The 15,244-nt window shown below is 49.5% G+C and overlaps 2 protein-coding genes across 2 annotated transcripts in view; both read left to right on the forward strand.

Moving 5' to 3' along the window:
• Window positions 1-15,244, forward strand: part of ACTR2 (actin related protein 2) — a 351,444-nt gene that overhangs the window by 134,177 nt on the left and 202,023 nt on the right. The window lies entirely within an intron of this gene.
• SLC1A4 (solute carrier family 1 member 4) overlaps window positions 14,179-15,244 on the forward strand; it is a 38,351-nt gene continuing 37,285 nt past the window's right edge. The window contains exon 1 of the mRNA XM_063115992.1: window positions 14,179-14,714. Coding sequence (XP_062972062.1) covers window positions 14,179-14,714 — 536 coding nt within the window. The remainder of the gene's footprint in view (window positions 14,715-15,244) is intronic.

Consider the following 15,244-nt stretch of genomic DNA (forward strand, 5'->3'; position numbering starts at 1 on the left):
TTATAATTCCTACTGGTATGAGTGGTTTTAAAGCACAAGCTTTCCTCCCCCAACACTTTTCCTCCTCCCATGATAGAAAGCACACGTTCTGTTCTTTTCCCTCTTTTGTTTCTTGTTCACAGTGATTTTCATGGGACTTGCAGACAGGAAATCCATTTATTATTATTTTTGGTGGCTATTTTTCATTGCACACCAAAACAGTTGCAAACAACCACACTATTCATTTTCAAACTATTGCTGCACAGCTGTGAAGTAGGGCTGTTCCGAACCCTGAATCCGAAGCGAGGTGGTTCGGGTGAAGGATGAGGCGGCCCGAAGCCAATTGGCTCTGAAGCTTCGGGCCGCCTTGGCGCTTAGGAGCCGCCCCCTCCCCCAGCCTACCCCAGGTAAGCGGGGAGAGTTTTCTGGGTGCCGGCTGCGCAGTCCAGCTGCACAGCCGACACCCAGAAAACTCCAAGTCGCCTCAGAGGCCCGAATTTCGCCTCAGCTTCAGGAACCCCTGAGGCAGCCTGAGGCGAATCGGAGCTGCTTCAGGGGCTCTGGATCGGCCTCCAAGGTGGATCGGGGGGTCCCTGCACAGCCCTGCTGTGAAGATGCACATGCAATTAATTTGATTTCTTTTTTGGTGGCTATTGCTTACTGCACATATACACAGCTATGCAGCTGTAAATAACAATACACTTTATTTTTGAACCTCCTTTCCTGCACAGTGGCAATGGAGCACATACAGTTAGCAGACTAAAAAAGAAAAGAAAAAAAGCCAACCGAACAGCAGCACGCGCTCCAATTTCTCCCGCAATTGTTTGTGCTGTATACATAAATGATAAATTTCCTTCAAACGCCTTCTACTTCTCCTGCAATTGCAACACTATGCATTTCATTACATTATACACATTATTCTTTCTTTTAATCCTGGTTGAAAAACAGGGGGTTTAAAAGGGTTTTTGTTTGTTTGTTGTTTACTCTAACATATCAGGAATGTAGAAACAGTTGTAAAGCACGAAATAGTGCTGTTGGGCGGGGGAAGTACTGTTAGTCATGAGTTTCAAAACTAAAGTAATACACAAAAGCATTTACAGGTGAGACCCTCATAAGACCATTAAGTCCAGGGTCTAAAATTCCCTAGCTGCCCCGTTGTCACCTTGTCTGCTGGTTCCAAGAAGAAATTGACCAGTGTTGACCCAGTCCCAAGTGGGGCCAGAAGTCTTTGTTTGACAGAGAGCCTAAGCCCTGGTGTGCGCTAGCATTGCCACAAATCTCTGTAAGACCACAGCTAGACCTAAGGTTTATCCTGGGATCATCCAGGGTTCGCCCCTGCCTGAGCACTGGATCCCCTGTGTGTCACCTAGGCCTCAGCTAGACCTAAGGTTTATCCTGGGATCATCCAGGGTTCACTCCTGCCTGAGCACTGGATCCCCTGTGTGTCACCTAGGCCACAGCTAGACCTAAGGTTTATCCTGGGATCATCCAGGGTTCACTCCTGCCTGAGCACTGGATCCCCCGTTTGTCTCCTAGGCCACAGCTAGACCTAAGGTTTATCCTGGGATCATCCAGGGTTCGCCCCTGCCTGAGCACTGGATCCCCTGTGTGTCACCTAGGCCACAGCTAGACCTAAGGTTTATCCTGGGATCATCCAGGGTTCACTCCTGCCTGAGCACTGGATCCCCCGTTTGTCTCCTAGGCCACAGCTAGACCTAAGGTTTATCCTGGGATCATCCAGGGTTCACTCCTGCCTGAGCACTGGATCCCCCGTTTGTCTCCTAGGCCACAGCTAGACCTAAGGTTTATCCTGGGATCATCCAGGGTTCGCCCCTGCCTGAGCACTGGATCTCCTGTGTGTCACCTAGGTGAACAGGTTTGACCCCTGGACGATCCAGGGATAAACCTTAGGTCTAGCTATGGCCTAAGTAAGACATTGTCTCATTTCCGTGTAACCTTATGAACCTCCTTCTGATGCTTTTTACTCCACAGTTTGCCAATACTGAAAAAGCTGAAATGTGTCAAGATTTTTTTTTAGAAAAAAAGCCAATTAATTTCTCCAAAGGTTTCTAATTTCTCCATTCCAGATCTTCCTTTCAGCTCTGACAGTTGTGTGATCATCTTTGGTGAAATGAGAGATGGAATGAAATGAGAACCCATCTGCCTTTGATAGAGCCTCCTTTTGTGGTTGTGAAGTTACTGTTTGGCTGCCACCCAGGACCCTTTCAGAAAAGTCTGATATAGCAGAAAGGCGGAGGTGAAAGAAAACAGGGCTTCTTGGAGTGCTTCCAGGTCACCCAATCTTTCCACCCATCTTCCTATCCCTAAAGAAGGATGTGGATTCTTCCCTTCAAATCTGTTTCCTTTGTCCACTTCACCCTATCCCATTTAAGGAGGGACTATTGCCATCTCATTACTTTCTTATACCTCCCAAACCTGAGCTTATCCACAGATCCTCAATAAACCCTGAGTCATCATCTCTCCCAAGTGTCCCGTTTAAAATTCAGCCGGTGAAGGTAGAATTGTTGTGTGGCCAAGGCCTTAACAACAGGCTTAAACCTTCCAGTTGCATTGGCTTGGCTTGGCTTAGCTGTGCTCCCTGCATTCTCAATTCATAGCAATGAAAGGCTTTTGTAGCACTGATGAATGGGTTATTTCTCTTGCAGCTCTGTGAAGGCTTTCAGCGTAGTCCAGCTACTCCTCTGCGTCCCTCTCTCTTATGCAACAGAAATTTCTCTGGTGTGTTAGAAATGTACCCTACGTCTCTCTTCTAGCCTAACACAACTGTCCTGATGCTTTAAAAACAAACATCAGAACAGCCATGCTAGCTCAGACCAAGGGTCCATCTAGTCCAGCACTGTGTTCACACAGTGACCAACCAGCTGCCCACAGGAAACACACAAGCAGGACATGTGTGCAACAACACTCTCCCACCCATGTTACCCCACAACTGGTGTACATAGGCATACTGCCTCTGGTATTGGAGGCAGCATAGAGCCAAGAGGGCTGGTAGCCAGCCTTATTCTCCATGAATTTGTCTAATCCCCTTTTAAAGCCATCAAATTGGTGGCCATCACTACATCTTCTGGCAGCAAATTCCCTTTTATCTGTCCTGAATCTCCCACCAATCAGCTTCATGGAATGCCCTGGGTTCCAGCATTATGAGAGAGGGAGAAAAATGTCTCCTTATCCACTTTCCCCACACCATGCATAATTTTGCACACCTTTATTATGTCTCCTTTTGCTTGACTTTTTTCTAAGCTAAACAATCTCAGCTATTGTAACCTTTCCTCATAGGGGAGTTGCTTCAACCTCTTGATCATTTTAGTTCATAGAATCATAGAATAGCAGAGTTGGAAGGGGCCTACAAAGCCATCGAGTCCAACCCCCTGCTCAATGCTGTTCTTTTCTGCACTTTTCCCAGGACTACAATATCGTTTTTTAGGTGCAGTGACCAGAACTATAGACAATATTCCAAGTGTGGTTGCATCAATGATTGGTACAAGGGGAGTATGATCTCGGCAGTTTTATTTTTTATTCCTCGTGTGGCGCAGAGTGGTAAAGCAGCAGTTTCTGCAGCTGAAACTCTCCCCACAGCCTGAGTTCAATCCCAGCAGAAGCTGGTTTCAGGCAGCCGGCTCGGGTTGACTCAGCCTTCCATCCTCCCGAGGTCGGTAAAATGAGTACCCAGTTAGCTGGGGGAAAGGTAATCACAGCCGGGGAAGGCAACGGCAAACCACCCCGCTATAAGGCCTGCCAAGAAAATGGCAGCGAAAGCTGGCATCCCTCCAAGAGTCAGGAATGACTCAGTGCTTGCATGAGAGGTTCCTTTCCTTTCCTTTCCCTAATTATGCCTAACATGGAATTTGCCTTTTTCACAGCTGCATACTGGGTTGACATTTTCATTTCAGTACGCCGCCCTGTGATCTTATTGATATAGGGTGAGATACAAATGTTTTAAATAAATAAATAAATAAATAAATAAATAAATAAATAAATTGATCTGTCCATAATTCCATTGGAAACTCAGATCTCATCAGCTTTTATGTGAATTTCGGATTTTTTTGCCCAACATGCATCCTATAGGTAATGAGGGCAGACTTTGCAGGAGAATCTTTTTACCACCTCGGCCACTTAAGTCTCTGCAAGTTTCTAGTTTAAGAACAACTCTTCAGGGTATGTTTTTCCTTCTCATTCACCAACTGACATTCATTCAGAAATTGGAAGTTTGGGCATGCATCAGACATCCCTAAAAGAAGCCTCACCCTCCTAAAGCTTTACTTCTGGAAAGTATATCAGGTCTTTAAAAAAAACCACACCTATTAGCTTAATTGCATGTGTCAGTATTGTCATGAACAGAGAGCCCATCCCGAACAACGTTTTGCTTAGTACTTTGCTGTCAACCACCAACTGTAACCTGTCAGCGTTTTACAGATGAAAATACAGACACTCCTTTGTCCTGGTAACACAGCTATTTTCACATCAAGGAGGGATGCCTGAGGCCCCATCCTAGCTATTATATATATTGCGCTAGGTTAACCTTCTCCAATCTGGGCCCTCCAGATGTGTTGGACTACTGCTCCCATTGACCATGCTGACTGGGGGCTGTTTGGAATTGCATTCCAAACATCTGGAGGGCACCAGGTTGAGGAGGCTGCTCAAGCTTCTCTACCTGTTTGTATTCAATTACCCCGCAGTACACTGTCCTGGACGTACTTAAAAGCAAATTGAGTATTTGTCCTTTTGTTTAAAAAACCAAATCAAAGGCATGTTAGAAAATCCATAAATGCCCTGCGTCTTTTCAGAAGTTCAAAATGGTAGGGTGACCATATGAGAAGGAGGACAGGGCTCCTGTATCTTTAACAGTTGCATAGAAAAGGGAATTTAAGCAGGTGTCCTTTGTATATCTGGAGAACCTGGTGAAATTCCCTCTTCATCACCACAGTTAAAGCTGCAGGAGCTATACTGGAGTGACCAGATTTAAAAGAGGGCAGGGCAACTGCATCTTTAACTGTGGTGATGAAGAGGGAATTTCATCAGGTTCTCCATATATTTTTATTTATTTATTTATTTATTTATTACATTTTTATACAAATATATACACCTGCTGAAATTTCCTTTTCAATGCAACTGTTAAGGATACAGGAGCCCTGTCCTCTTTTTCATATGGTCACCCTAAAAATGGGCCACATGAGCTGCAGCCCATGGAATGGCAGGCAGCTTGTTGCAGGGTGTTCATGCTTGTGTTGTCTTGTTAAAGAAGGAGGTGGCACTTTAGAACCAAAACCTGTAGGACAACTGGAGAAGACATGGGAGCATAGAGTCTTTGGATCTGGGTAGGCCTTACTCTGAGCCAGCTTCTATGAATGAACCGGGGGAGTTAAACAAGGATGTCTCCTGGGCAGGATCTACACTAATCGTTACACCGTTGTTTAAGTGCATTGTTGCGTCCTCCCTTGCTACGTTACAAAATGCAACTTGAGCCCAGTCAATCGAAATACCTTTTCTTCTATCGTTTTACCCGGGCACACTCTTCTTTAGAATGTTCTTCATTAGCTCTGAAGTAAACCTCCTTCTTCCGGTGACTCTGAGCTAGACCTGCCGGGATAAGCCGGCAGGGAGGCGGGGCGACGCATAGGGACAGGGAAGCCCTGCAGCATCTTAAAGGGGCCACGTGCGCCCCGAAAGATAAGCGGTTTTTTAAAAAAATTAAGCCTCTGTCCCCTCTTTCACCGCCCTCCCTCCCTCTCCCCCTCCCCCTTGTCGTGTTGTGCCAGCTCTCCCTCCCCTAGAAAAGCCCTCAAGTCCTAATCAGGAAGCAAAGACCATGGTCACGAGACATGACTTTGAAAGACAGCATCGAATACAACGAAAGGTTGGGGCACATTGTTAGTTTTAAAACGATTTTAACAGAAAGTGGAACAGTTTTAAAAGTCAGAAGAAACGTAACAACAACAGCATCACGTGACTGCTGACATCATCTCTGCCAACTTGTTACGTTTCATCTAGACAAGTGTAGACGGGCTCCAGGCCCCCTCCCTCTTCAACATCTATGTTAATGACCTAGTGGCACAGTTAGCTAGGGTGACCATATGAAAAGGAGGACAGGGCTCCTGTATCTTTAACAGTAATGTAGAAAAGGGAATTTCAGCAGGTGTCAACTGAAGAGGGTGAAATTCCCTCTTCATCACAACAGTTAAAGCTGCAGAAGCCCTGCCTACTTTTGTATCTGGTCACTCTCCTATAGCTAGTGTAGCTTTAACTGTTGTGATGAAAAGGGAATTTCACCCTCTTCAATTGACACCTGCTGAAATTCCCTTTTCTACATTAGTGTTAAAGATACAGGAGCCCTGTCATCCTTTTCATATGGTCACCCTACAGTTAGCCCAAGTAAACTCCCCTTCCCCAGTAATCATGAACAGAAAGATCTTTACTCTTATGTATGTAGACAACATAGCACTTATCTCTCTCGTGCGTTTGGGCCTGAAAAAGCTCTTAGGTACTCTCAGCTCTTATTGCAAATCTGAAAGCCTGGCAATAAACAATACTAAGGCAAAGATAATGGTCTTCAGCAGCCGCAGACCTGTACACAGATAGACTTTGGACCAACAGGTCATTGACCAGGTTCGAACATTTAGATATCTGGGCATTTTCTTTAGTGAGTCCCTCTCGTGGAAAGGGCACAGGGAGGCAGCGAAATTTAAAGCACAAAAAACTATAGGGGTTCTAATGAAGTTTTATTATAATAAAGGGGGACAGTTGATCGAACCTGCCCTAAAAATCTTTAACACCAAAGTAATAACACAGCTTCTATGAATGTCTGCCTTACATAGGGTGACCATATGAAAAGGTCAGGGCTCCTGTATCATTAACAGTTGTTTTGAAAAGGGAATTTCAGCAGGTGTCATTTGTATATATGAGGAACCTGGTGAAATTCCCTCTTCATCAAAACAGTTCAAGCTGCAGGTGCCCTGCCCTCTTTTAAATCTGGTCACTCTAGTATAGCTCTTGCTGCTTGAACTGGGGTGATGAAGGGGCTATTTCACCAGGTTCTCCATATCTACAAATGACCCCTGCTGAAATCCCCTTTTCTATGCAACTGTTAAAGATACAGGAGCCCTGTCTTCCTTTTCATATGGTCACCCTACCTTACAGGCATGTGCTCTTGAGATAGGAGACATCCACCCATTATGCAGAGATTAAGGCTTCAAGCCTCTGCAGCAGGGCTCTCCTTTTTTCACCTTGAGCACCCAATGCCAGCAATGGGTGGAGCCAAAGTTACATACGCCCCCCCCCCCCCATTCACACACATCCCCAAACTTTCCCTCCTTCTCTCTTGCACGTGCACATACAAACTCACATGAAGCTGCATTTAGGCTTGGGGGTGCTGTGAAGTTCAGCTGGAGCAAATGGGACATTTTTCCAAACTACTTGCAGCAAGAGTGGTAATTGTGGGTTTGGAGAGGGGAGTTACAGTGCATACTTACCTTTGAGTAAACCCCACTGAACAGAGACTTACTTCTTAAGTTAAATTCTATTAATTAAATGCATTAATAGAAGTATAGCTTCCAAATCACATGAGGTACTGGTTCCTCTCTATTCGGCCCTGGTTAGGCCTCATCTAGAGTATTGCGTCCAGTTCTGGGCTCCACAATTCAAGAAGGACGCAGACAAGCTGGAGTGTGTTCAGAGGAGGGCAACCAGGATGATCAGGGCTCTGGAAACAAAGCCCTATGAAGAGAGACTGAAAGAACTAGGCATGTTTAGCCTGGAGAAGAGAGGATTGAGGGGAGACATGATAGCACTCTTCAAATACTTAAAAGGTTGTCACACAGAGGAGGGCCAGGATCTCTTCTTGATCCTCCCAGAGTGCAGGACACGGAATAACGGGCTCAAGTTAAAGGAAGCCAGATTCCAGCTGGACATCAGGAAAAACTTCCTGTTAGAGCAGTACGACAATGGAATCAGTTACCTAGGGAGGTTGATGGGGAGGGGGTAAGAAAAGCAGATTCAGTCACTATTTTCTTAGTCACAAAGTTCAGCAGTGACAGTTGGTAGCAGGAGGGAGGGGGGCTCTCAGCTGGAGATGGACCCAGGCATGATGGAGAGGTTTCAGATTCTGCATTTGTGCCAGAGCAGAAGGGGAGGGATCCCTGCCCACCATCTGCATGCAGCCCCCAACCTACCTCCACATGCAGCCTTCAGGGCCAAAAAGATTGCCCACCCCTGGCCTAAGGCATAAACCACACACACACACAATTGTTGAACTTTGTTGCTGCGGCCTGCTGCTAGAGATAAACTTACATTGCCCATGTCACTTAGGTTACTCTGACACCTTTCTTCCTTCATGCTACCTCGTTTGAGTATACTGGGCTGTTGACATTTCACCATATTTCTGCCCAAACAGCTAAGGAGAAGATATTGCTTGTATGGTTAATTCTTCTTTTAACAGTAAGCTGTTAAAAACAGCAACACCCAAGCTATGCCTCCTGCGTATAACCTTTATTACTCCATTTTTTAAAAAGAAAAAAGAAACCCTAAATACGCTCCAGAAGAAACATTAAATATGCCCTTTCAGCAGCTGAAGGGGGAGAACAGAAAGAAAGCACACATACATCCAGTGGGTGGAGGGAGCAGCAGGCCTGCATCTCCTGGCCTGGCCCACTGGACCTGCCTCCAGAGTCCACCTTTGCAGATGTTATGTGCATAGGCTCCCCATGCAAGCAGGAATCCTGTGTGTTCAGAGTTCCTAACCATGTGGAGAACGTACTGTGTACACCTATGCAGGGCCGGACAAAGCTGGTAATAGGCCTGATGTAGGCCCCATTTCAAACTGCTCATTAAGTATTTTTTTAATCAGTTCTAAACACATATGAACTAGAACTATTTATAAAAAAAGGTAATGGCAAGCACTTTTATTCAAGATGTATATAAGACATCACTTCTTCACATTCAAAAATGCTTTACGTGCTTTCCTTTGGCCAAATTCATCAACAACAGAAAAATCAAGCAACTTTGCCTAGGGGGACTTGGAGTAGGCCCCCTCAAAATCGTGGGCCCATGCCAACTGGCCCCACTTGCCTCCCCCCCCTGTACCCAGCCCTGCACCTATGTGTAGGCTTCAGGGCCTGCCCTACTGTTAGGCACATTATATGTGCCTCAGCTGTGGTGGACACCGTCCCACTGCCAGTCAATTGCCAGTCTAGACAGCTTCTGTATGTTAAAAGGTGGGGGGTGGGGGCATCTGGCAGCAAAATGTGGCCAGCTCTGCTAAGCTTTCCTTCCAAAAGTGTTGAATGTGCAGACCCTGGGGAGTGAGGCCAGTAAGGTATGTGATACTGGAGCCAGGGCTTGGAGGTGGAGTGCTAAGCCATTAACTCAAGGGAGATTTATTTTGTACTGTGACCTGGGAGTAAACCCCATTGAACAAACTGTGTGCAACTTGCTTCTGGGTAAATGTGCCTAGCACCACACTTACTTGTCTGCCGATCAACAGCACTCCCCCATCCTAACAGCCTGCATGGACCTGCCTGCGCAACATGTTCTGCCCTCAGCAGTCAAAAGAGACTGGATGAGTGACAACAGAGACTGGCCATGGTATTATTATGGAATTGGGGGTCAGATTGGATGACCTTCTAGAGCACCTTCCAACTCTATGATTCTGTGGCTGCAAGATTAATGTTTGGGCCGGAGAGGGTTAAGGAAATCAATAGAACCACTAAGTTTATACATGATGTTTGCGTAATGATACGGTATCTGCTCAGCTATCTGGAACTATATTAAAGCAAGGCTGCATTTCTCAAAATACGTTTTGACAAGGTGTGGGAACTCGAACAGAATCAGGCAGCTGTGTGTCAGGTGGAGGGGTTTGGGGGCGGGGTGAAGATAGAGGGACAAGCGGGATTATGATAAAATAAGGGAGCAATCCTATGCACATTTAAACAGAAAAAACCCTATAACTCCAACCAGTTGCAGTTTTTTCTGTCTAAATATGCATAGGATTGCTCCCTAAATCAATTAACACAGAACGAGGGATATATAGGATTAATCATGGATACATATATGGCAGGATATTAGGCTTTAATTTTAATGAGGGCCATGAATTTTTACAGTACAACCTTAAGCATGTTTACTCAGAAGTAAATGCCCCTCCCCAGTTCAAACATTACTTTCTCCAAGCAAGCGTGTGCAGCATTGCAAACCTTATTTTCACAGATGTCACTGAATTTGGGGCCCATCTCATTCAGAATGGCAGCTCTATGTAGAACATTGCAGTTCTCAGAGCGGGGGCATCTTGGCAATGAGGCAGCAAGTCCAGAGCACAGTGGGAAAGCGGCCTGATTAGTTATGACCGTCCTGTTTTGAAAAATGAGGAACGTGATCTTTCAGAGAATGCACGTCACAGCCATCTCATTTTTTTGGCATAAGGTTTTTATCTGGTTGAGCTTTTATATTGTATTTTATATTATGGTTTTATACTGTTGTTTTATACTTTGAATGGTTTTAATTTTTGTGAACCGCCCAGAGAGCTCCAGCTATTGGGCAGCATAGAAATGAAATGAAATAAATAACGTTATAATTCTGCCAAAGCAAAACCAGCTTACCAAAGGCAATTCCATACCTTCTATCTACCACACCACCATCATCATCATCATCATCTATGCCAGCCTTCCTCAACCTGGGGCGCTCCAGGTGTGTTGGACTACAACTCCCAGAATTGTAGAGATTCTGGGAGATGCAGTCCAACACATCTGGAGCGCCCTAGGTTGAGGAAGGCTGATCTATGTGCTGGAGAGACTGTGGAATTGTGATGACAGCACATGTTTTTAGGAATGAATTCATCCCCCAAATATTAAACTCCCGTCAAGAGTGAGTCCCAGGCTTGGGTGTGTGTGGGTGTGCTTGCCAGTCTTGTAGCCCCACTATCTTACTCCCCCAGTGGGCTGAATCCCATCCACCCCTGCAACACTACGTAAGAACACAGGAAGTTGCCTTATACGGAGTCAGATCATGGGTCCAGCTAGCCCAGTATTGTTGACACAGACTAGTAGCAGTGGCTCTCCAGAGGGCTTGTCGATACGGCTTGTTTACCCTGACCTAAATGCGCATATTCACGTTTTAGGTTACATGACGCAGCCGTCCATTCGCCGCAGCGCGGGGTTTTAACTGCGATAATGCGTGTGTGCGCATTTACAACTCACTATAAAAAAACAAATTCAGGAAATAACTAGCTGCTGTTGCTGCAGCAGTGTGACGCTCTTTACCTACATTCGAATCAACGAAAATTCAGGTTTATATTTAACGAGGAGCAATCCCGTTGTCGTATAGATGGGGGCCCAGGCTCTTTCCTTGCTCCAGGTGGAGATGTCGGGATTGAATCAGGGCCCTTCCACATGCAAAGCAGGTGTCTCCTCTGCTGCTACCAGGAGGTAAAGAGCAAGTGGCGGCTGCGGCCACTGCTGATGGCCTGAGGAGGTGACTGAGCAGTTAGTTGCCACCGCCTCAGCGCCTGCGGTGGTTGGGACTGGTCCAGCCATGCTACCCAAAGGGAGCGGTTGGAAGCAAGAGCAACTCCCTGCAACTTTCTTGCCCAGGCGGGCAACTGAGCAGCGGAAGCGGCTGCAAAGAGGACGGGACAGCTGCTGCCTGCACTCACAGGCCTCTCTCCGGCCATAGCTAGACCCAAGGTTTATCCCTGGATTGTCCAGGGGTCAAACCTGTTCATCTAGGTGACACACAGGGGATCCAGTGCTCAGGCCGGGGCGAACCCTGGATGATCCCAGGATAAACCTTAGGTCTAGCTGTGGCCTAGGTGACACACAGGGGATCCAGTGCTCAGGCCGGGGCGAACCCTGGATGATCCCAGGATAAACCATAGGTCTAGCTGTGGCCTAGGTGACACACAGGGGATCCAGTGCTCAGGCAGGGGCGAACCCTGGATGATCCCAGGATAAACCATAGGTCTAGCTGTGGCCTAGGTGACACACAGGGGATCCAGTGCTCAGGCAGGGGCGAACCCTGGATGATCCCAGGATAAACCTTAGGTCTAGCTGTGGCCTAGGTGACACACAGGGGATCCAGTGCTCAGGCCGGGGCGAACCCTGGATGATCCCAGGATAAACCATAGGTCTAGCTGTGGCCTAGGTGACACACAGGGGATCCAGTGCTCAGGCAGGGGCGAACCCTGGATGATCCCAGGATAAACCTTAGGTCTAGCTGTGGCCTGTGTCTCCCGCCGGTGCGAGGGCGAGAGACCGGTCGTGATCCCAGTTGCCACACAACCCAAGGAGAAAGTGGACGCAGCAGCAGCTGCCGTTCCTGGCAGCTGCCTCTCGTGCCTGCCGATGACCGCCAGCGCCAGCCAACCGAGCGGCGGAGGGGGCCGCAAGGGGCATCCGCGGCCCCTCTTCCCTGCCCTCTCGAGGCGGTGCAGCGGTTGAGATTGGGCGCGGAGGAAGAGAACGGGGGCCCTTTGCCCCTGCCCTGGAGACTGCCCGAGCTGCCGGTGCAACTGCCCGGGGCACGGCCTTGTCTGTTGGCGGTGGCTGCAGCAGGCCCCGTCCTCCCTCCGGCGCTGCCCTGAGAAGCCGAGCGTCCCTGGGGCGTGGAGAAGGGCCGCTCTTTGCAGCGGCGGCCGCTGCTTCCCAAGGGAGCGGAGGAGCCCGATGCCCCACGCCGCCTAATGGCTGGCGGGGCCAGTAGCTCCTTGCCCCCAACCCCGGCCCGCTCAGTGGCCCAGCCAAGGCGCAACCATCGCCACTCCCTCTGGGCAACCCCGCTGGGCCCAATTCCCCCTGCCAGCCAGAGCGATGGGGCAGCTGAGTTGACCCCAGGCGGCTGCTTTGAACTTGACCTCAGGCGGCTGCTTTGCCTTGCCTCCTTCGGGTGGGGGTGCGAGGAGGTGGGGCTGCTGCAGTCTAACGCAGACTCCCTAGGCAGAAGGGAGCAACAGGGCTGGAAAGAGCAGCTGCTCCTCCGTGGCACCTTGTACGCGGCCAGCGCTCTGCAGTGATCTACGCGTCCCGACCTCGGCTGCGGCTGGCTCCGCTCACCATAGCCGCTGCTGCTGCTGCTGAGGGTGATGCAACCGAGCAACCCCTTGCGAGATGGGGGGAACCTCCAAAGAACTCCTCGCCCCCCTGAGCAGCAGCAGCAGCAACAGCGCAGCCAGCCTAGCGCGCACGCAGCAGCGATGCCGCGCGCGCAGAACTAAGCGCTCGAACGCTGAAGTTACACGATGGACTGCACCACGTCAGACCACGGATTAGGGGGGAACCACGTTTTAAAATTTCTCCTGTTAAAATATACCCTTCAAATATAGACTAAGCACAGCAAGGCGAGCGGTTCGGCAGGAATACTTCTCTATGATGGGTTTTTTTTTAATTGCGTATAGGTTTGTTTGTTTTTTTGATGTGAGGAAGGGAACGTGCAAAATGGGTTCCCCCCCCTCCACCTGAAATGGTACAGCCCATTGTGCCCCTCGGATCCCGCTTTATCCTGCTGCAGGCGTGCTCCCAATAAGCCTAAGATAGAGCATGACGTGCGCCGTCTGCCTTGCCTATCGCTGTCCGCCTTGTCACCATTTATGGGGGGGGGGGAAGGGAGGAGAATGGATGCACCTAAAATAAAACTTCAATGGCCCCTTCCCCCCTGTGCACGGGGCCAAGAGGAGAAAGCCTTTACGCCTCAGTGCCCTGCTCCCCAACGGCACATTAAAAGGCGCAGGGCAAACCGCTCGGCTCCTCCCTCTCAGCCCCCGCCCCGCTCGCTGCTCCTTTTCAGAGGCTCTGCTTTAAAACCCCTCACAGGCAACGCGCCGTTCCAAAGGGAAGGGGGTCGGCGCCTCGACTGCCGCTGTAGCCGTGGGGAGGGGGCGCTGATTGGAGGAGGCAGAAGCTGAGGCCAGCCCGGCTTTGCCTTGCATCATCCTGCTCTGGGCGGGCGGGCGACGCTGCTGCTGCTGCTGCTTCCCGGCGCGCCTCAGCGTTAGCCTGCTTGCTTGCTTGCCGTGCGTAAAAGGCGCTGTGCGCGCTGAGGGCGCGTAGCGGTTCGGGGCTTGCGGTCCTTCCTTTCTGCCCCCGAAGGACTCCCGGGTGGCGGCCTGGGCGTCATCCTTCCCCAAGACCCCACAAACGGTCCGGGCAGCGTCTCCTCGCTTGTCGCCAGCGCTTTCCTCGCGCCCGCCCGCGCCCGCCCGGCATGGAGAAGCCCAACGAAAGCCGGAATGGCTACCTGGAGCCCACGGTGGTGTCCGGCTTCGAAGGCGGAGACGACGGGGCCGAGCCACCCCGCCTCAAGCTCTTCCAGCTGCGGGGCTTCGGGCGCTTCCTGAAGAAAAACTGCATCGTGATCTTGACCGTGTCCGGGGTAGTGGCCGGCGTGGCGCTGGGCTCTCTGGCGAGGCACCTGCACCTCAGCCAGGCTCAGGTCTCCTACCTGGCCTTCCCAGGAGAGATGCTGCTGCGCATGCTCAAGATGATCATCCTGCCGCTGGTGGTGTGCAGCCTGGTCTCTGGCGCTGCCAGCCTGGACACGCGGTCGCTGGGCAAGCTGGGCGGCATCGCCATCTCCTACTTCTTGGTCACCACCCTGATGGCCTCGGCCCTCGCCATTGCCCTCGCCTTCATCATCAAACCCGGGGTTGGTGCGGGGGCGCTTAACAAGGATGAGCTGGGCTTGGACGAAGCCATGCCCGTCACGAAGGAGACCGTGGACTCCTTCCTGGACCTGGCGAGGTAAGGAGGTGGGCTGGGCTTTTTCTCTCCGTGAACCCTGGTCAGGAGGCTGAAGCAAATGAATAACTGCCAACCCTGTAGTGACACTCTTCTTCCACTGCCTGATTCAGAGCTCTGTGGAGCTTCAGGCATGCCTGATGCCTCTAGATCCTAGCCAGTTGTGTAGGTGAGAAAAAGCAGGCGCACGCACCAAATACTTGGCCATTGAACCTTAATACCCGAGGGTTTGTTAAAAGTTAGAAACCAACACATAGGCCACAGCTAGACCTAAGGTTTATCCTGGGATCATCCAGGGTTCGCCCCTGCCTGAGCACTGGATACCCTGTGTGTCACCTAGATGAACAGGTTTGACCCCTGGATGATCCAGAGATAAACCTTAGGTCTAGCTATGGCCATGGTCTTTATAATGCATGGTCTTTTGCAGCTGGTGAGCTAGGGTCTGTTATTGGCAAATTCTGAGTGACCATGAATGACTGAGATAATTGCTTAAAGATCGGTGAGCGTGTTTCTAGACATGTGGCCATTGCACA

This window comes from Elgaria multicarinata, chromosome 2, assembly GCF_023053635.1.
Source record: "Elgaria multicarinata webbii isolate HBS135686 ecotype San Diego chromosome 2, rElgMul1.1.pri, whole genome shotgun sequence".
In the NCBI taxonomy this organism is placed as follows: domain Eukaryota; kingdom Metazoa; phylum Chordata; class Lepidosauria; order Squamata; family Anguidae; genus Elgaria; species Elgaria multicarinata.